This window comes from Micropterus dolomieu, linkage group LG18, assembly GCF_021292245.1.
Source record: "Micropterus dolomieu isolate WLL.071019.BEF.003 ecotype Adirondacks linkage group LG18, ASM2129224v1, whole genome shotgun sequence".
Lineage (NCBI taxonomy): Eukaryota > Metazoa > Chordata > Actinopteri > Centrarchiformes > Centrarchidae > Micropterus > Micropterus dolomieu.
Window position 1 is genome coordinate 23,184,032 of NC_060167.1, and position 22,367 is coordinate 23,206,398.

Sequence of the window (22,367 nt, forward strand, 5' to 3'; positions counted from 1 at the left end):
GCTGAGTTTAAGGCTTGAAAAATATGAAAATTAGATTGTGTATACTACTAATGTGTTGTTTATTTGCTAAACGTATTTGATGCAGAATTCCCTCTCTGGGGATCAAGACTTATCTTATCTTTAAACTGTAAAACCTCCTAATATTTATATCTTGTGCCTGTGCCCACCACATGGCATACACATGTTGGCAGCCAGTACATTTGCTTCACTTGACCTTCAAAATGAAATAAAAACATGAGTAATTTTATGTCCAACCACTTTTAAATCAATGTCCTAAAATAAAACTAACTTTGGAATAATCCTGTGTCTCTTGTAGTTGAGAGTGTTCAAACTAGCCAAATCGTGGCCCACCCTCAACATGCTGATCAAGATCATTGGTAACTCAGTGGGAGCTCTGGGTAATCTGACCCTGGTGTTGGCCATCATCGTCTTCATCTTTGCCGTGGTGGGCATGCAGCTGTTTGGCAAAAGCTACAAGGACTGCGTGTGTAAAATCGCCCTGGACTGTGAACTGCCTCGCTGGCACATGAATGACTTCTTCCACTCCTTCCTGATTGTGTTCAGAGTGTTGTGTGGGGAGTGGATTGAGACCATGTGGGACTGTATGGAGGTGGCAGGACAGACCATGTGCCTCACCGTCTTCATGATGGTCATGGTCATCGGAAACCTGGTGGTAAGACAAGACAAAGATAACATAGCATAGATGCTACTGAATGATGACTTTGAGTGCATGGGGTTCCAGCTTTTGTTGTGTATTTTTTCTGAGGTACTGAACCTGTTCCTGGCCTTGTTGCTGAGCTCATTCAGTGCAGACAACCTTGCTGCCACAGATGACGATGGTGAGCCCAACAACCTCCAGCTTGCGGTTGCCCGCATTAAGAAAGGGATTGCCTGGTTCAAGATTCACATGCGGGTCTTCGTAGCCACAGTGCTCAAGAAGGTAATACATACTTTTTTTTATATCTATTTGCAATTCTTCTTGCTGAACTTGAACTACAACAATTGTTATATGAATGTGTGTTTTAGTCAAAGAGCTCAATGATGGCATTCTTGTTGCCTAGTAGCTTTTTTTGTTTGTTGTATTTTGTCATTCTGACAAGCAGCCTATAGAGGATGAACAGAAGCCATTGGATGACATGTACGAGAAGAAGCTCAACTGCATTGCAAACCACACAGTGGACATCAACCGTGACCTGGACTATGCTAAAAATGGCAATGGCACCACCAGTGGAATTGGGAGCAGTGTGGGAAAGTATATGATTGATGAGGACTACATGTCTTTCATCCACAACCCCAACCTCACCGTCTGTGTTCCTATCGCTGTTGGTGAGTCGGACTTTGAAAACCTCAACACGGAAGACTTCAGCAGTGAATCGGATGTGGAGAACAGTAAAGATGTGAGTAGGAAGGACGGGTAAGAGTGTGAGAATGGAGGAGAGATGATAGCAGAGAGATGGCATCGGCGATGTCTTTGCTTAAGAGTCTGATGATAGTTTGGAGAAATAATTGCTTGATGGGTGGAGATTATGTGGTGGTTTTACTTATTATATTATACAATTATTTACAATTTAAGACATTGATCCTCTAAAGTCCGATTTTAACATGGTCAAACAAATGCCACAATTCAGTTGTGTTGACCAAAATGATGACTTAGTTATGTTATATAAGGTGATAAGTCACAGCACAAGTGTGTGTGTGTTTGTGTGTGACCGTGAGAGCCTCTTTTGATCCATTAAGTAGAATTGGTCTGAGCTGCCACACTAAAGACATTTAGTTTATCTGACATTTCAGAACATCCATTTAGACATGAGAGCTGCAACACTGAGTGCTGACCCTGCAGACAGACAAAGACAAAGGCAGTCCTGACGAGACGGCAGACAGAGAAACATACTGCATAGTACCAATGTGGGAGAAGGGGAAGCCAGACCTAAAGCCTGTTGCGAAGTCAGATGCATGGGTCACCTTCACCTGGTTTGTAGTAGGAAGGAAGGAGATGATGCAGCAGCGTCACTACTGTACCTGCACCAGGTTCATATTCCACTGGGCTCCCTCAACCAACCACACAAAAAAACGTCCCTGCACCACAGCCAGCCACGGGGTTACACTGCAGGGAGTAGACACAGACAAAGCTGCTAACAGCCAATCAGAAAAGCAGAGATCCATCTGGTTTTTGTTAAAGAGAAAGAGAAAAGAGAGGGAGTGGAAGAGAGTGTGAATGCGGTCCTTTGCTGACAGCTTAAGATTATAGAGTGCAGTATCATTCTCTAGTGAAGTGAATCGGCTGAGTGTCTGTGTCTGCATGTGCACAAGTGGATATATACTTTATTGCAATGAGCCTGCTGTTATGCTTGTGTTTCACTAGTTTGCCCAGCCTAAGCCTTGAATTATTGTTAAGATATGAAATGATTTATTGGTACAGGTGAACTTTCAGCCATTCCTCTTTACCAAACCTTACTACTCAATTTATATTCAGAGCAGTTTTTATTCCAACACATTAATAAAATAATAATAGGCATCTAAATGAACTTAGTATAATTTTTATATACTAATTGTGTTTTTCATCAGAACAGATATCCTTTTTGTGTATTGAACTGACTTTTTTGTGTATTGAACTGACTTTTGTTTGACTGTGCTTGTACAAGCATGTTTAATTCGTTCATCACAAATATATGAATCCTTCATCACTGAAGAATCTATATTTTTGCATGTATAACAACGATCTTTTAATTACTTCCTTGTGATTCTGTTAATAACTCTGCAGAATAAGGGGTGGCAGAGGGAGACTCAGCTAAACTACATGGCTACAACGTGTACATCTAGCAATAAATCATGTCATGCATATAAACCCAAAGGGGCATTAATGTAATGGCTGTCCTGGCACTGTGCCATATCCATATGCTTTCAGCATCTAACTGCTGAGCCTGTAAAGTGAAGTCAGAGGTTTTACTGATCTCTTTGGCCCTCTCTTTGTCCTAGCTGGATGACACCAGTTCGTCTGAGGGCAGCACAATAGACATCAAGCCTGATGTGGAGGAGGTGGCAGTGGTGGAGGTAGTCGAGGAATACCTTGACCCAGACGCTTGCTGGACAGATGGTAGGTGGTGTTTATTATCTACTTTGTGGAAAATGATAACAATGAACAGACAGGAATTATTATTATCATTGTACATACTATATTAATGGCACTGTGATACATTTTACATTGTGTCCTTTGTAGTATTATGCATCACTCTCTCTCTCTCTTCTATTTCTCTTCTATCTATATCAGCAGTTGTGTTTTTATTTGTCATACAGAATGTGTGGCCAAATACAAGTGCTGTGATGTTCCCATCACTCACGGCTGGGGGAAACACTGGTGGTTCCTGAGGAAGACCTGCTACCTGATTGTAGAACACAACTGGTTTGAAACCCTCATCATTTTCATGATCCTGCTCAGCAGTGGAGCCCTGGTAAGAGCACACACAAAGTATGGGTGTTCCCTCTCTTGTATACACATCATACTAATCATACCCGTGCTTCTAATTATTATTATTATTACGACATTATGATAAATGCAGGAGATGTCATGTGAACTAAGAATAAAGCAAGGATGTGGCATTCATTTAGAGAACGTGAACCTCATAAGGATGTGCACAAGCAAGATCATCTCCTTCTTTTCCTCTGCAACTGCTCTTGATATGATTGTTGCTAATAGACAGCAAAGGGCTGTAATGCACCAGCATTTCAACAGGCAGAATCCAGCTTAGGTTTGCAGCTTTCTGGAGTGGGAAGGCCTTTGGCCAAATCAAACCACTTACGTGCTGAAGAATGGAATGGAATTGAAAGTTTTTTCAGTTTTGTAGAAATCAAACATTTAAGTTGCGAGGTGTGGCTCACCTTACAGTTTACTAATTTGCAACATCAACATGTGTAATATATCAATGGTAAATGCTGTTTCATCAGTGAAGTCATTATCTATGTGATAATTCTCTGCTGCTCTTTAGGCCTTTGAGGATGTGTACATTGAGCAGAGGAAGACAGTAAAAATCATTCTGGAGTACGCTGACCGGGTTTTTACCTACATCTTCATCCTGGAGATGTTGCTGAAATGGGTGGCCTACGGCTTTGTCAAGTACTTCACCAATGCCTGGTGTTGGTTAGACTTCTTCATTGTGGATGTAAGTACAATTGCATACTATTTCAAAAATACAGCAGAAGAGTTTTCAGAGCATTTTGTCAATACATATCCACTTGAAAGTTGACAGAAAAAAACAAATATTGCTCAGTACTAGATTTTTTCTATGTCAGAGATGATCAAAAAAATTTCTCCTTGCCACTCTATAAAGTTTAGCCCGCTAAATCTCTTAGAAGAAGTCATGCACTCACACCAACGGATAGCCATTTGTCACTAAGTTATCAGCTTGTCACACTGAACTTTCTCCGAGGGATGACAGTATTATATATAGAATTATATGTAAATCTGGATAATAAAACTTTGACTTGAACCTTTTATCACAAAAATGGTCTCTACATTTTGGATAATGCCTATTGTATTACTCTCCAGAGCAAATGGTCTATTGGGGAAAGATGGATACATTTTTTTGTACTGCAGAAGTGCAGATACAAATGGCCCAGAATCTCAAAAACACAGTCTGTTCTTTGAAGTACATTTTAGAGATCTAAGCAGTTCTGATAACCTAGTGTGTACTGTACCTTTTGGGTCAGTATTAGGCTATAATGTTAATGCACCTTGCATAGCAAAGTATAAATGGGTCACAGCTTGAGAGACAAATTTTGCAAAATGCTGCAACTTTAAATGTTACTGGGACATTGGTATGGAGCAGAAACACCAGTCCTCATCATACATTTAGACAGTAAAAGTGGACATATAATGTGATATTACTTTAAAATTGATAAGAGGGCTCACTGTGCTCCATGTCAGTGTCATAGCCTCCCATTACCAGGGTGCCACTTGAAATTCTGGGCCTCATGACAGCAGCATAGCAACAGCCCTGACACAGTAAATATCTATAAACCCTGCTATGTGTCTATCTCTGGACTGCTGAGTCATTCAGTGTTTTCCCACCTGACAATCCCACATATGGTTTGTACTTTTCTGTTGTTTGTGCGTGATGAGTTTCTCACTTGAATTTCTTCCTGTCTGTATTTGAAAAAAGAAAACTATACATTACATGGTATGCTTAAAGGGTCCTTATTTCCTTAAAATACAGCCAGACCGAACAAAGCACAGCTGCTGCCTCACATTTGTTTTTGTAATTGCATGTGTGAAGCACAATGGGATAACAGGCAACATGGCTGACTAAGTTCTAATAAATGTCATTAAATAGTGTCATTAAATACAGCTTGTTATTTTGCTGCTGACATCAAACTCACCTCAGACGTAGCTTCTGTACTGATTAGTGTCATTTGTGAAACTAAACTGTAACAACAGTAGCAAGCACTGAACTGCCTTTGGATTGACAGAATGATTGATCTTTCCACAAGCAGCTGATTGTGGGAGGTGTCAGTGGCAGCTTTGCCTTGTCCTGTCTCACTGTACCCTTAAAGGAGACCTATTAAACTGCTTTTCCATACCTATATTGTAGTTCTGTGACTCCTGTATGGCAGCTTTGCATGATTCAAAGTTCAAAAAGAGATTTTATTTTCCTATACTGACTCTTCATGTAGGGCTTCATTTCAGCCTCTGTGTGAAACAAGCTGCAAATGCTCCTGTCTCTTTAAGGCCCCCCCTCTCACAGCCCACTGTCTTCTGATTGACCTGTAGCATGTTACCAGGTTGTTGTTGTTGCTGGGCAGAACGGGCAGACTGAGCCCTTGCTGGGCCGTTGCTATGCCCATATATAGAACACCAGCTCCGTCTGGCTCCGTAATACGTAGAACGGAGCCGTTGGTAGAAAAAGCAGTTCAAAACAGAGCGTTCAGAACAGGAGGAAATCTGAGGTTTTTGCTCACAGGGATTTCTTTAAAATACTTTAACCTCATTCTTTGGCCATGTTTAACATGAACATCCAACATTTTAACATTGTAGATAAGTCATAAAATGTGGAAAAGCATAATAGGTCTCCTTTTATTGAGAGCCTAAGTCACCCACTTCCGCTTCTGGCTCATGGGACCTTATTTTGGAAAAATTATGTACGGTAGTCAATGGCGAGAGACAACTTATGTTTTTGTTCCATTAGAATTGAACCCTAAATTACACATATGATGTTGGTCAATTTAAAATAGAATTTTGCAAGTCAAGAAAGTCGAATTTTGTTGTAAAACAGTAGTTACATGTCGTTTTGTGTGAAACCACTCAATGAACTACATCTCTCGTCTCGCACAATATACGTCATCAACATGTTAACGCGGTAAAGCTAGCTAATGTTCATTGCTTTCTTGCTACTAGCTAGATAATGTAGCTATGTTCCACGCAGAAATATATCTCACCTGATGTGTTTAATCCAACGACTCCTGGCTCTTTTATCACATCATCCTCTCATGTAAGTGTTTTGATGTTAGCTTCAGTAACGTTAGCTTCAGTCATTGACAGAAAGTTACGACGTCACATACGCTACTTTTGGGTTTGTGGTCTTTGTAAGTACGTATTTTCACAGTCTTATATCTCAACAGTTTTACATCAAGCTACGACCTTCTTTAATTTAAAATGTATCTTTTATGGTGTTGACGGTTGTTTTGCGGTCGTGTCGCGGCCCTCTGGATTGTGGTCGTATTGAGTCCTATGGGCTGGGTGCATCTGCTGACTCCCCAGGGCTGAGGGGCTGTTGCTGCTGTTGCGGGGTGATTGCTGTCTGTTGCTGTCGTGTGTGTGGGATGCTTCGCTGCTAGGGAGGGAAGGGCGCGGGGGTGGGGGTCTTCTGGCCTGACCTGGCCTGAGTGACATTGCCTCCTGGGTGTGGGCGGACCTTCGGGTCTGGGCCGTTCTGTCCTTGGGCAGGGTCCTTGCTGCTCCGGACATAGTGGGAGCAGGTCCGGAGGTCCTGATTGTGTGGGAACGGTGAGGTGGGGGATTGTTGGACTTTGGGTTGGGGCTGCACTGACCTACCTCGGGGGTGTGTGGGGCGCTGAGGGGGCTGGACCCCCCTGGACCCGTCCTGGGGCTGGGCGGGGTTGTCGCTGACTCTGGGGTGCTGCCAGTGCTAGAGGGGCTCTTGCTATAAGCCCTGGGCTGGAGGGACCTGGCGTCCTCCTGCTTAGGGGGGTGGGGGACGGGACTGAATGAATGATGGGGCCAGTCAGGAATCTGGTCCCAGTGAAGAGGACCATTCTAGCCTCCCTATGACCTCCTTCACCTTTCCCCCTTTAGTCATGTCTCACAACATACACCCTTAGAACTCTGGGGGGCGGGCAGGCTGCAGGGCGTTTGGTGGGTGGGGCTGCTTTATTGCGGCCTCGCCCTTCTTCCTCCCCCACTGGCTGCCCCTCAATTTTAATTACACATTAGACACAGAGGGCTTGGGGGGTGGGAGGGGCACGATGGGAGGCTCCACTACCTGACAGTTGTGGGGTGCCTGTGTCACAACTACCCTCCAACTTTAACTGCACCTTAGTTACCACACACCTTATCTTTACTCCACCAGACAACACTTCACAATCCATGACATGCATCCAACACAAAACAATACATTTACAGAGGCATGCAGAGGGGTTGAAGGAGTGGGGGAGATTCTCATTGGCCTCGTGTCCTGCCCCTGGAGCCCCGGGCGTCGGGGGTGCTGTGGGGTCTCTGAATGGCTGCTGGGCGTTTAGTTTGTGCATTGGAGTCCATGGGAGGCATTTCCTCGTTGGCTTGGAGGGACCAGTTTGCGTCCCTGTTTTGCTTCGTTGGCCTCGGATCCATGCTTCCCCATTTCTCTGTCGGCCAGTTGTTGGGCCCCTCTGGATACTGAGGTATATAGTTAGTTTTCGGGATGTGCAGTGTGGGTGCAGGGCTGTGCTCCGTTTTGTTCTGGGCTTGTGCCTGGAGTTCTCGGCCCTTGACCGGTGGGTGGGTTTGTGGTGGCATGCAGCCGAGCTGGTTGATTTTGCCTTGTTGCTGGTTTGGCTGGTGTTGCACTGCGGCCGGGGGGCGTGCTGGGCATGGGGGATGTCGGCTGGCGCTGGCGGCCTTTGTTTTTTCCGGCGGTTGGGGGGACGGCGGACTTTTATTGGCGGGTGCACGGTGACCTGCAGGGCGCGTTTACTGCCGGGCTGGGACTTGCTGCTGGTGTTTCTCTCCGCCGGCTTTCGCTGTCGTGTTATTCCGCTTGCTCTCTCTCATTTGCCCGACCTCGCACTCGGGATTCGCAGGGGGCTGATGGGCATTGGGTGTCACCGTGCTCGCGCAGTGTGCGCATTGGGCTCGTCACTCGTGCATTGGTGTTGATGATTGCGTGGCATTTGGGCGTTTTGGTTATTTGCTGCGCGGCGGTGGGGTGCTGGGGGGCACTGGTCTATGTTGTGTGCGCGCTGCTGTTCCACGGGTTACGCTTCTTGGGTTCCTTCGGCATTACGTTGTCAACTTGCATTTGGGTCGGGGTCTTCCGCGTTTGCATCGTGGTGCATCTGGGAGTCTTTGTTTTTTTGATTGATTTATTTTTTTTCTTTCTCCCACCCCTATTGGCTACTGGGGTTCTTGCCTGCCTGTTGCTGGGGTAGGTGTGGCACAGTCGTGGCATCCCACTCTCACTAACAACTACATTCTTTAACAGGCTTATGCGCACACACATGTACACACACACACATACAGACACATTCACCCACACGCACACAGACACACACAGACACAAACAAACTTAGGTTGTCCCTGGTAGAATTATTCCTGATGCTTTTCTTTCAGTTACTTATTTAAATTAATTGTTATTATTCCAGCTCTCGTGGCTGTGCTGTATTGCTTATTTAGTGTGCTGGACTGTTTCTTGTTTTCATTTTTCTCTTAGTTGTCATACTATTTCAGCTGTTCATTGCTGCTGTTCGGCTGGTTGTCTTTTACTATTATTATTATTTTTATTGTTTGTTTTTGTTTGTGTTTGTTTGTTGTTGTTTTTCTCCTCCCCAAGCCCCCCTCTCTGCTCTATTGCAGGTTTCGTTGCTTTCTGCAATTGATGTTTCCCTCTGCTATTCCCTGTTGTCCCCACCTTCCATCCCCCTTCTCTTGCAGGTCTTGTTCTTTCTCTGTGCTGCCTGTTTGTGCCCCCCTATCCCCGTGTCTGCCCCCCTGTCCGGCCCGGTGACAAATCAATACATAATTAAATAAATAATAAAACAGACAAAGGAGTATATTAATACTCTCTTGTTAAAGTAAAATCTGTCTGGCACAATATGGTATCCAGGTCATCATACTCTATACCAGGCTGCTGGGCAGGACAGGTTTAAAAATAAATAAATAAATAAAAAATAAATAAAATAAAATGTATCTTTTAAATCGACAAAGATCATATGTGTAATTCAGGGCACAATTCAAACGGGATCAAAATATTTGTTGTCTCCTGCCATTGACTACCGTACATTATTTTTCCGAAATAAGGTCCCATGGTGGTCCACTGGAAGGGGACGGACTTAGGCTCTCTATATGATGTGTTTCCTATTAAAACAGGAAGTTGAGGTGGGACATAAAATGGCATAAGATTAATGTCACTGGAATCCAAGGGGATATCGGTGAAAAAGAGAAAGGCAGTTCTATTTGATAATCAGGCGAATTGTTTTTATCTTCATACTTACCAGTGCTCGATGAGGTCACTGTGAACATTTCCAGGAACTTAAAGGCATAATTTTATGGTGTCTTTAAATGTTAGGCTATTGTCATACACTGAAGAGGCATAAGGCATATGGACTGTGCTTGTACAACACCTTTCTAGTCTTCTGACCACTCAAAGCGCTTTACAATACATGTCACATTCACCCCATTCACAAAACATTTCACTGATGGCAGTGGCTGCCATGCAAGGTGCCAACTGCACTTCAGAAAGGAACTAATCATTTACACACATTCATACACTGATGATACAGGAGCAATTTGGGGTTCAGTATCTTGCCCAAGGACACTTCGACTTGGGCTGAACCCCAATCTCCACACTCACTGACTCATGGACTGAGGCGTGTTCCCAGTAAGTCTGTGAATCGCCAAGTGCATCAGGGCTCTCTCACAGACTTTTTGAGCCCGTTATGCACACGTTCCATAAGTCTGCATCTCTGCAGACTTTACCTGAGGGAATTACCCACAGTTCGTGGCGTTGTGACGTTAAACATGGGGATACCAGGGGAACACTGTGTTAAATAAAGTAAAACAAATATGGAGCGACTGTAGGAAAAAATAAGTTTACATGTAAGTGCTTGACGCTGTTTTGATAAAAATTAGTAAGTTGATTATTTGAAAATTAATTCTTGTCCACAGGTAATTTTCAAATCAATTTACTTAGCAAGAGCCTGGTATATGTTCCAATCAGACAGTGGGTCCTTTCAGTACCTCGGTCAAAAGTAAAAAATGTAAAATAAAAAGTCACCAACCCACAATTGTTTTGGTGTAGTCAAGGTAACGTAATGTAATATGTTGCAATGTGCAGTGCTGTCTGATTATACCATTTCAGCCTCTCGCACTTAAGTACTTACCAAGTGACATCTACTAACTCTGTGAGGGTTCAGGGTTTAGGCTTTTGGGTGATGATTGGGATTGGACCATGCAGACTGGAGGAGCCAGGGATTGAACCACCAACCTAGTAAAAAGTAGTGAATAAGTAATGGTTAATAATAACGAATTACAGTTTAAACTATAAGGAACAATTTCAAATACAGCCTTTGACCTTTTTGTTATTGTTTCTTTTCTCAGAAATGTTTTTCTTGTTGTCCTAATCCTCTTACATGTATTTGATGATGTGTTTTATGTTATGTTTATGCTAAGTCATGTCTTGGTTGGTAATCACCTATCCCTTGATCACCAATTCTCCACTGGCATTGACTGTTATGTGTCAATCTGTCCATGATTCAATGATAACATCCTTATCATGTGAAAATGTCCCATGATGGCACACAATAAGGATACATACTAATGTATGTTGGTTTTCTGAATTTGTCTGTGGGTCTGTCCCAATACCCACATTTGCAGTATTTGAAGGTAGTAAAGTGCCTATTTGTGTTTCCAGCGAATGCCACATTGCCTGTGGGAGTTTATCTGACCTCACTGGGATGAAGACATCCTGTGGCTTGCACAAAGACATGGCTCAATCAGGCTCAGATGTTTTGTTGATTTCATGTAATTTCCACTTTATGAACAAATATAGAGGATCAGCCATACAGCATTACAATTAGCAAGTAGGTCAATAAAGAGACATAACAGATTTTGAATGATTTTTCTGGTTTTACATTTCTCAAAATAATTTTTGAGATGATATGATTTTTACAATGTCAGTCATGCTATATCATTTTATCAGTCTCATTATAAAAAATAGATTGTTCATTCTTAGTGATAATCAGTGACAAACCTCTTACACGATTTTGCACTTTTAAGGGCCTCACTAGTAGTAGGGCAGATAATGCTTGTTCTGAGGGGGCATTGTAGAAAAGACATGAAACCACTCAAATGAAAATGGGTTTATCCCCTTCAGCACATGCATCGTTTCAGTAGTGTGAATGTGCTCAGAAAATTTGACCACAACTGCCCAATAGAGTTTTGTATTTTTTGAGAACAAGTTTGTCTTGCCAGGAGCACTTAAGGAATGGTCAGGTGGTCTCAAAAAACATTTGGATACATCCTCAGGGGACCATGAATATCCAGGGGAAACTTTCATGGACATGTGGCCATTACCGAAATGGGGGTGCTACACAAAAGGTCAGTTGGTCAGCAAAAATCATTAGGATTTATCGTCTTGGGACTGCAGATATCAATGGATACAAAATCTCAGGGCAGCCTGGCCAGTAGACGGTCTCAAGATATCCTGTTCCTAGATCAAGGTGTTAGACAGACAGAGGGACCGAACCAAATGACAATGCCATCCTCAGACCCACTAGCATGGAGAAAATATACGTGCAGGTGTGTGCGTTTGTCACTGTTTCATCAGTTGTAGTTTATTCAGAAGATTAGCCTGTCTTCGCAAAATGAGCCTGATCATTACCACTTCTGATCCATACCACGTCTGATAGAAGCTGAAAGTTACTGTTATTAGCTTGCTAGAATATGCATGTCAATGCATATATGAATATTCAAGGCTTGGACAGAACATAGGATGTCAAATATAATGCAATTCAATGCAATAGCCCTCTAATACATACTGCCTTTGTGAATCTTATAATGTGTAGTTGTTGAGACTGAATAGAAGGCCAATTCATGCATATACTTTGTGACAGGGGACATAAGAGTCAAGTTCTCCAGGTTATGTGGTGGGATCCAGTGCGTGTCAAACCCTTACTCATTCTTCAATAGAAAACCTCAAATATGCAGAAGTCTCAACGTATTCTCAATTGGCCTATGTGTTATGCAGATAACGTATCCTGACTTTTCATGCAAATCTCTACCCTAATATTGACCTGTCCTCTCTCTCACAGCAGGTGCCTATAACTGTGTCTCTCTTTAAGTTAAGAGAGACATTGTGCAGCTGTCGAGAGGGACTGAGGGGTCGGTGTTTGAGGGTCCAGGGTAAGGCTTGTGTGCTGTGTTGGGACTCCTACTTTCACAGGTTATCCTCTCTCTTCTAACCCTGAAAGTTGTCCTCAACCTTCTGCGTTTTCTCTCCCCTCGTTAAGTGAGATGCTCTCTGGTGTGGAAACTGTACTGTTTTGTACTGTGTACTGTGTGTATATTATTGTGTCACATTGATTTAGTGTCTGTGAATACATCTCTCCTCTAATTTTTTCCCTTTGTTTGACTCTTTATCTTCTCTCCCTCTCACTGTGTCAACCACAAGTTTCTTTCCAGGTGTGCTCACTGTGCTGTTAAGCTGGTTATCACGCTAGACTGGCTTGCCAAACTAAACCAAACATAAGCAAACAAACACATAAAAAAGAAAACTTGGGTCATGTACACTTTATTGACCTTTGTCTATTGTATTAACCCCTGTTTAACCTTATGTTATATAGATACATATACTTACACATATATAAACTATATATGTACTTATATATATCTGTATATAACCATTCAGCCATCCTAACAGTATATATAGGGCCCACTTTCTATCTATATCCCCTCTAACTATGTGGGTCCTCTCTCCCTTTGCCTCTGTCTTTCCCTCTCCTTCTGTCCCTATCTGTGTAGGTGTCTATAGTCAGCCTTATAGCTAATGCGTTGGGCTTCTCCGATCTAGGCCCGATTAAATCACTCAGGACACTGAGGGCCTTGAGACCCCTCAGGGCCCTGTCACGTTTTGAAGGGATGAGGGTAAGACCTAAGATACCAGGCTGCTGGTCCTTCTGCATGCCGATTTAAAGAAAAGCATCAACGCATGCTAGAGATGGCAATATAGAAATTTTAAAAAATGTCTCTTAGGGGAATTTCTTTTAGGAAAACGCTTTTATCAATGAGAGGCTTTTTTGCATGGATGCAGATCATCTCAGATGGTCATAATACATCTGATTTGATTTATCATATTTCATTTCATATATTAGAAATTTAGTGCTATGTTAAGGCAATTTGCAGTGATGGATCCATTAAAAATATTTAAACCTAAAAAATACCTGTCCTATACCTTATGAAACACTAGACCGTAACAGGGATTTTGACCTGAATGATGCAACACGTTATAATAATTACTGAGCTCTGAAGTATTCAGTATCAACTGAGAGAACAACTAGAGGTTGGTATGAACCATCACACAAAACCTATTAAAGTGAATCACTGGACAGAGTTAATGTACACAAATTATGCAATCTGGGTAAGTAAACCGTTACCTGTTTAGATTTTTCTGATCTACAAAGCCCCCCAGTTGTCATATGATAGACAAATGCACTTATATAGAAATGTGTGCACATGGTCAATAACTGTGTGTACAGTTTCCACATCAATAAATAGGATACCATGTGACCCCCGGAGGGCTCTGTACCAAGCTTTGGCTGAGAAAGACGCATTTTCTTTCTTCTTCTGATCATTATTGTAATGTGTGATGGGTTGAATCAGCCTCTGGTTGTTGCTGGGCAGAAAAATAAATCTTGCCAGTGTCTAAGCTCAGCATCCTCTGACTGTCGCTCTGCCTCAAGTGTCCTGTTATTTGATCTTATCACAGTTTGGCTTTGGCATTGTCACACTGGAAGATCAACAAACTTCTGGTTGCATACCCCCCCTCCCCCTCGCCATCCTCGCTCACCACTCCTCAATGAATGTCATCACCATGATTTATATGATCACCATTTTGTAGTAGTTATATTAACTGATCATATGGATGCGAATTTTGCATTTGATGTTTGCCTATATAGTTTTGGTTTATTTGGCTTTCTGTTACCATGACACCTCTGTGTTTGGAAATGCACATTCATATGGTGTCCTCCTGATAGCTTTATCTCTGGTTCAGTGCAGAATAGATTACATAAGTCACACTCATAGACTCATTTGGCAATATTGGTAACCCTGTAGCAGTAATACACTGTTTGGGGATACTCAACAATATGTGTTGTCTTTACATTAAATGAAAATTCACCTGTCATCAAGTTTATTATTAGTCACATTAGCTTTGCAGACTGAACTCACCATACATACACAAAGAGTCATTGTCTGCTACAGTTGTTGACACGGTGGAACATACGTATGATTGTGTACGATTCACTAGGGCTGGGCAACAAAAATTTTATCACAATAAAAACATTTCATATCCTTCGATATTGATAATTATCACGATAAATGTCAAATCATTATTTCTTTCAAGTTTAAAGGCTCATTTTTGCCCCTGAGTGAAAATTGAAGGACCAGATGGTTAATTATGTGGTTAAACTATACTTTATGGTCAGAACGTGACAAACACTTGATGCCAAATAGTGGCTGACTTCACAAATCTGAGGTAGAACATTCAAAACAATTGTGATAAAATATTTTTTCAAAAAATATTATTAGTAACTCTTTTTTCAGTCCCTTTTAATCAAAACAAAATAAACATAATAGAAAAATTAAGTTCTAATTTGTTTGTGATTCTAATGAATTAAATCAAATAATTATTGACGATATATTGAATTTGTTATTTTGTTATTGAGGAAAATTATATTGCGATAATTATCATTATTGTTTTATTGCCCAGCCCTACGATTCACACATACATACAATCCTAAGTGCAATATTTGGTTATCTAGGTAAGGAACAATTGCATTTTATAGGGGTGTAACAATATGTCGTTGCACAATATACTGCGATACAAAAATGGGATAATGTTGATATGCAGCTGAAATGGATTTCAATGTAATCAGTTGTAACTGATTGCCAGAAAGCTCAAAAAAGTGTCATTTAATTAACACTGAACTGATGCATAAAAATGTTGACAAGCGTATAGCCTTAACAAATGTCCTTGGGGCGCCGGAGAGCTCAGTTGGTAGTGTGTGCGCCCTATGTATAAATGCAAAGTCCTTGTGCAGTCGCAAGTTTGAATCTGACCCGCAGCCCTTTGCTGCATGTCACCCCCTCTCTCCCCCAAATTTCCTGTCTCTCCTTGACTTTCTTTAATGATTAATGGGTAAAAAAAAACGTCCTTGTCCTTAAAGCAACCTTTTGTTTTTAAATTTAGATTCAAATCATGAAATTCAAGTTGTGCCAAACCATGAGCTGCCATTATTGTCACACGCCCTAGTATTTTATAATGATGATATAATGATTCATTTTGTGCCAAGAAATCAGATAACACACCCAGAGCCTCTAATGGAGGGAAAGAATGTGCATTTCTATGTATGTGTGTCTTGATTTTCTTTCGTGTGAACATCTTCATACAGCTGGCGTGTGATTGTGAACTTACAGTGGCTCTGTGTCCTCGCTGTTCTCTACAGGTTGTGGTGAACGCCTTGGTGGGTGCAATTCCCTCCATCATGAATGTGCTGCTGGTGTGTCTCATCTTCTGGCTCATCTTCAGCATCATGGGTGTCAACCTGTTTGCTGGAAAGTATTACTACTGTTACAATGAAACAGCCGAGGAGAACTTCCTGCCTGAAGACGTCAACAACAAAACAGAGTGTTTTGCTCTCATTAATGCAAACTACAGCGAAGTCAGATGGAAAAACGTCAAGATCAATTTTGACAATGTGGGTGCGGGCTACCTGGCCCTCCTGCAAGTGGTGAGAAAAATTTACTGTCACTTGTCATTTATTTCCTCCTCTGATATCAGGTGTTTTCTCATACAACGTGTCTTTCCACCAAACAGGCAACATTCAAAGGCTGGATGGACATTATGTACGCAGCAATAGATTCTAGAAAGGTAAGCTTTTTGCAGTTTTAAAGTCTGAGCTTCCAGTTCAACATGCAGTTTTATTGCACATTTTCACATGCCCCTTTACAGGTGGAGGACCAGCCTATCTACGAGGACAACTTATACATGTACATCTACTTCGTCATCTTTATCATCTTCGGCTCGTTCTTCACCTTAAACCTCTTCATTGGTGTCATCATTGATAACTTCAACCAACAAAAGAAAAAGATAAGATTTATTGTCTTTACTTTCTCACCCTCTGAAAACAAACTGCTTTAGTTCAACATTTTTGGAAATACGCTTATTCACTTTCTTAGATGAGAAGATCGATACTCTCTCATTTCCTCAAAAAGGATTTATGTAACTTTTAGATAGAGCCAGGCTCGCTGTCTCCCTTGTTTGTAGTCTTTATGCTAAGCTAACCTACCTGGCTGCTGGCGGTAGCTTGACATTTTGTGGCGAGTGACGAACTACTGTTAAGCATATTTCCCAAAAGCTTTAAGCTTAGAATCTGAACATTGTAATCATATATAAGGAGCATATTTTGCATTGCACTAGTCACAACATCTAAACTATATTTAGATTAGTACTGGAATGAGAGTTCGAAATCTTTGCAGATTGTAACCAAAATGTTTTTGTCCCTTCACTTTGGAGGTCAGGATATCTTCATGACGGAAGAGCAGAAGAAATACTACAATGCCATGAAGAAACTAGGGTCGAAGAAGCCACAAAAACCAATACCCAGGCCTCAGGTAAATACTGTTTTTTTACTCTTCATCTTCACCACCAAGCAGGTTTCTAAAGATTAAGAAAATGAATCCCTCCTTCCATTCCTTCCCTTTCTCCTCAGAACAACATCCAGGGCATGGTGTTTGACTTTGTGACGCAGCAGGTGTTCGACATCTCCATCATGATCCTCATCTGCCTCAACATGGTCACCATGATGGTGGAGACGGATGATCAGTCGCAGGAGACAGAGAATGTGCTTTACTGGGTCAACTTCTTCTTCATTGTGGTCTTCACTGGCGAGTTTGTATTGAAGCTCTTTGCGCTGCGTCACTACTACTTCACCAACGGCTGGAACATCTTCGATGTGGTTGTGGTCATCCTTTCAATTGTGGGCAAGTATTCAAAAGGGTTATTTATGCATGAGAAAAGAAGTGTGACGCAGCATAACTGGAAATAGCTAAATGGGCTTTATCTGCTAAGCATTCACAGATTTATGTTTTAAGGGTCCCTTCCCCAAAAATAATTTGTCATTTTAACCCGAGTGATATGAACATGCAATTTATTTAGTTTCTCGTAGTTTCTGCTGCTGCCTCCATACAATATATGTCATTGGAGTTTTAACTGTGATGCTCACAGCCTTGAGCAATTCAATTTGAAAAATCTATGGAGCTCCAAAACCGACACAAGGCAGTAAAAGGATGAGATGAGGATCAGATGAGTCAAAATGTCTTAACTGAATATATCAGTAAATAAAAAGATAAATCATTAACCATGTACTAAGACCAAAAATCTAAAAAGCCAAGAAAGAACATGAACTAGTGAAATATAAAGAAACGATGTTTGTCAGATAATTCTGTAATAATGTTGTTTAATAATTAAAGAAATTAAAAAGCGTTTCACATACATTTAGTGGAGAGGAGTTTAAGGGAAAAGTATAAAGCTTTGTATATGTTAAACTCCATTATAATTATTTAACATTATTATTTGTAGTTTTGTTTTATTTGACTAAAAACATTTTGCTTCTTTTTGACAGTTTTGGGGCTCCATGAACAGCAGTGTGTGTCTCCAGAAACAATGTCCATGATTATTCTGGATAATCAACTGACTATATAATATTTACAACTAATTTCTATAGACAATAAATTCCCTTTAAAACACAGTTGATAGCGTGTTCTTCCTGATTTCTTCCTCAATTTGCACAAAACAATGAATGTGCTGTTCTGTAATGTGTATCAAGTAAAACAGTCCAATATATTTTAACCACACGTTTTTGCTCCCTTTGAACTTCAGGAATGTTCCTGGCTGACCTGATCGAGAAGTACTTTGTGTCACCGACACTCTTCAGGGTGATTCGCCTGGCTCGTATCGGCAGAATCCTGCGTCTCATCAAGGGGGCCAAAGGAATCAGAACTCTGCTGTTTGCCCTAATGATGTCACTTCCTGCCTTGTTCAACATTGGCCTACTACTTTTCCTGGTTATGTTCATTTTCTCCATCTTTGGCATGTCCAACTTTGGCTATGTGAAACACGGGGCTGGAATCGATGACATGTACAACTTTGAGACCTTCGGCAACAGCATGATCATCCTGTTTATGATCACCACGTCAGCTGGCTGGGACGGCCTGCTGCTCCCCATTCTTAACTACCCTCCAGACTGTGACCCTTTACTGGAGAATTCTGGCACCCCCGCTACGGGAGACTGTGGCAACCCTTCGGTGGGCATCTTCTTCTTTGTCATGTACATCATCATTTCTTTCCTTATTGTGGTCAACATGTACATCGCCATCATCCTGGAGAACTTCAGTGTGGCCACAGAGGAGAGTGCAGACCCACTCAGTGAGGACGACTTTGAGACATTTTATGAGATTTGGGAGAAGTTTGACCCTGATGCCTCCCAGTTCATCACCTATTCCAAGCTTTCTGACTTTGCTGATGCACTTGAACACCCACTCCGAGTCCCCAAGCCCAACACCATTGAACTGATCGCCATGGACATGCCTATGGTGAGTGGTGACCGCATCCACTGCCTGGACATCCTGTTTGCCTTCACCAAGCGTGTGCTGGGTGACAGTGGCGAGTTGGACATGTTGAGGCAACAAATGGAGGAGCGTTTTGTGGCAGCCAATCCCTCCAAGGTCTCTTACGAGCCAATCACCACCACCCTGAGGCGTAAGCAGGAGGATGTGTCGGTCAGAATCGTTCAAAGGGCCTACCGTTCCTACCTGGCTAGGCGGGGTTTTGTCTGTAAGCGCAGACCAGCCAATAACAAAGTGGAGAATGGCGGGGACAATCAGGAACAAGACAAGAAGGAGGGCACTCCCTCAACTGCCTCCCTGCCCTCTTATGACAGTGTAACCAAACCTGACAAGGAGAAACAGGATGACAACAATGAGGGCAAGGAAGGGAGGAAAGAGAAAGGGAGAAACCAAAAAGACATCAGGGAATCTAAATGTTAGAGCGCTGGAATAATAATCACAGTAATAACAATAAAAAATATAATAATGTAACTTCAAGCAAAGCGAGAGGAAACTCACCCACACAGATGTACAGATTATTTCATTTGCAAGTCAGAAAAAATAATATTCAATAATTTTGTTTACAGACTTCATTCTTATTGACGCAGAGGGAAGCAGCTTGGTCTGTTACAGCTTGAAGACTCTTGAACTTCAGTCAAACCAAACATACTCAGCATACTGTGTGACATTGTTGTATCTAGACTACTGATCTTAACAAAAGGAAATCAAACACAGACAAGGAAATGTCTGTGTCTGCTGCAAGGCAGATTGCTCACTTAGCACTGGTCTACAGATAAGACAAGTAACTCTACGCCAAGAGGTAGAATGAAAAAACATCGCCTGGATGCAGGTAATGGATTCCTATGGAAGACAGTGTTGTGAAGGAAAAGCAAGGATGCTGCTTGATTCTGAAGAACTGTCCTTTTAAAGCAGCCAATGAGTGGTCCTGTGTCATTTAGTACTGAATTGTATAGAGGAGCAAAATGACACACTCACTCTGTAAGGGCAAACAGAAGGATGACTGGTGAGTGAAAGACAAATGACAGAGAGCGTTGGAAATACTTTTCTGTTTTATTAAAGCTAGAAATTGTTCATTTGAGCAGCAAAAATGCAAACAGACAAAAAAAAACAATATTCAACATTTTGCCCATGTCACTTAACTCTTCTACTCATTTTATCTTTGTTATACCCACATCAAAACGCTTTTTTTACATGGGCTTTCACACCAATTGGTTAAGGGTCTGTTTATTATGGGGTCAACTCGGGCCAAGGGCTTACATTTACTCAGAAAGATTTCCAAACAAATACATAAATAATTGTGCTTGTTCAATGCATAGAAATGACTTGCATGATGGCATGTTTTGATCAGAAATCTTGCATGAATTATCATAGTCCACAAGACACTAATACTCAGACCACAACAGTGGCTCGACTGTACGATCGAGACATTGTCAAAATTTGAAAGCTCAGAGTTCAGAGTAATTTGTTTAACAAAGATAAGTGATATGGGGGTTGATATCTAAAATGGATCAGAATTTTTATCTCATTACTCGAAACATTTCAAATGACGATGCACTTAAATGGTTGCCTCTATAGACAGAAGAATGGAGTATGCTGGTAAATAATACCACCATGGTGGATCAGTGGGTGAAATCCAAACAATTAATTGCTGCTCTGGAGATTTTGAGTGTGTAAGATGTGGTAACGGATGGCTGTCTACCATGGGACTGAAATATTTGTTAATTTGGACTGTAATGTTTTCAAGGGCGCAACACTTTGAAACTAAAAAGCTTATATTTATAATTTGTATGCACCTATGTAATGTTACCATCTGCCTATAGTTTTATGTGAGCGGGCATTTTGGGGAGTCAGATTTAAGGTTATAAGTGGTTTGTGGGGATTTCACAGGTATGGCTATAACTCCTTTATATTGCTGATGTTTCTCTATGAGTGGTTAGACCTTTCTGAAAGGGCTGAGAAGAGGTTTGATTATTGTTCCGTTTCCATCATTTGATGTAATGTAGCTTATTCACGTTTTTTTGTTGTTGTTGTTGTTTTATTCCCTGATGTAATTTTCATTTTCATGTTTCGGTGGGTAATGAGTCTTATTTTACACACTTTTATAAGCCACATCTAAGATGATGTCGAGGGAAATGGTGTTGTGCTGGAACATATTTGTCGGGTGTTAGCAGTATCCTATTTTAACGAGAAACAGAAAACTATGGATGGGTGACGATAACATTGTGTGTGGAGAAGCCAAAGAGATCTGCCTTGTTATCCCTTGTTGCCCTTTGTCCAGGGAGTGGGATTGGGTGAAGTATGCCCTGCCCATTCAGTTTTTTCGCTGTCATTATTAGACAGAGAGACCCTAGAAATGTATGCAATGCTTGAAAAATTCATCCCTTTTTCTCAGGAGATATTATAGATGTACTATTATGAGCTCTGCAACAAAATGCAAGTGAATGTGATGGGAGTATTTATGAAATCATGTTTTACTCTTTTGTGTTTTATGCCATGTTGATGGACAATGATCTCGGCTGGTTGCCTTACTTACTTTGGCAGCCGTCCGGTTAGTGGCCAGTTTGGCGCTTCCTGCTTATGACGCTTAGAATTATAGGGCTAGAAGCATCTCAGTGAAACAGCAACATTTCGCTCGCTTGTAATGGCGGCGTTTATATTGATAGCAGATTACATTTGTGGTTAAGTCATTATGGGCTGTAGTCTGGTCCCAATTAATTTAAATAAACAAAATTATAATGTTCACCCCGATAGCAATCACAGATACAGGAAACACTGTGAGGAGATGTCATGAGAGTGAATTGGGATATGTTGGTCTGAGCAGCACACTAATTCTTTCCAAAGCAGAAGTGGCATGCTCAGTGGATAGGCCCCATATTTCAGTATTTAACAACAAGTGCTCTGAGCCTCTCTTTTGCCATTTTTCTTCACATTGATCTACTGCATAACAAATACCAAATAACCAACAGAGCACTGGATGCATTCTTATGGTACTGTGAGCCTAAGCACCACACCACAGCTTTTGCACTTCCTGTTGTGCAGTGATGTCACTTCCTGTTTATGAATAACTCCCTGATTCAGTTCTATGGTCCAGTTGCTGCATGAGATCTCCAAAATCAGTGTGGGTGTTAACTTGAACCAAATAAAACTCTGAATGATAAGCATAAAAGCTACTGCCGTCCATTTTCTCCAAGATCACCATGGATATACAGATGCGTATTACAGAAAGAAACCTAAAAAAAATAGACACACAAACATCCAT

General features: G+C 41.5%; 1 protein-coding gene and 1 long non-coding RNA gene across 11 annotated transcripts in view; one reads left to right on the plus strand and one right to left on the minus strand.

The window, feature by feature from the left end:
• The window catches only part of scn8ab (sodium channel, voltage gated, type VIII, alpha subunit b), a 48,705-nt gene extending 28,602 nt beyond the window's left edge, over positions 1-20,103 (plus strand). For 5 of the 9 annotated variants that reach the window (XM_046075970.1, XM_046075969.1, XM_046075968.1 and 2 more), the window contains exons 15-27: positions 317-673; positions 767-940; positions 1,101-1,397; positions 2,977-3,094; positions 3,295-3,449; positions 3,984-4,157; positions 13,226-13,348; positions 15,928-16,212; positions 16,299-16,352; positions 16,434-16,571; positions 16,991-17,095; positions 17,194-17,464; positions 18,363-20,103. In XM_046075970.1, the coding sequence (XP_045931926.1) occupies positions 317-673; positions 767-940; positions 1,101-1,397; positions 2,977-3,094; positions 3,295-3,449; positions 3,984-4,157; positions 13,226-13,348; positions 15,928-16,212; positions 16,299-16,352; positions 16,434-16,571; positions 16,991-17,095; positions 17,194-17,464; positions 18,363-19,528 (3,417 nt within the window). In that variant the 3' untranslated portion in view covers positions 19,529-20,103. The remainder of the gene's footprint in view (positions 1-316; positions 674-766; positions 941-1,100; positions 1,398-2,976; positions 3,095-3,294; positions 3,450-3,983; positions 4,158-13,225; positions 13,349-15,927; positions 16,213-16,298; positions 16,353-16,433; positions 16,572-16,990; positions 17,096-17,193; positions 17,465-18,362) is intronic. The other 4 variants (XM_046075973.1, XM_046075972.1, XM_046075976.1 and 1 more) reach the window with 2 other exon arrangements.
• Positions 1-22,367, minus strand: part of LOC123987258 — a 26,716-nt gene continuing 4,349 nt past the window's right edge. The window contains exons 2-5 of one of the 2 annotated variants that reach the window (XR_006829077.1): positions 19,295-19,433; positions 15,897-16,033; positions 10,588-10,691; positions 1-667 (exon numbers count right to left, since the gene is read on the minus strand). This is a non-coding gene — a long non-coding RNA (uncharacterized LOC123987258). The remainder of the gene's footprint in view (positions 668-10,587; positions 10,692-15,896; positions 16,034-19,294; positions 19,434-22,367) is intronic. The other variant, XR_006829078.1, reaches the window with a different exon arrangement.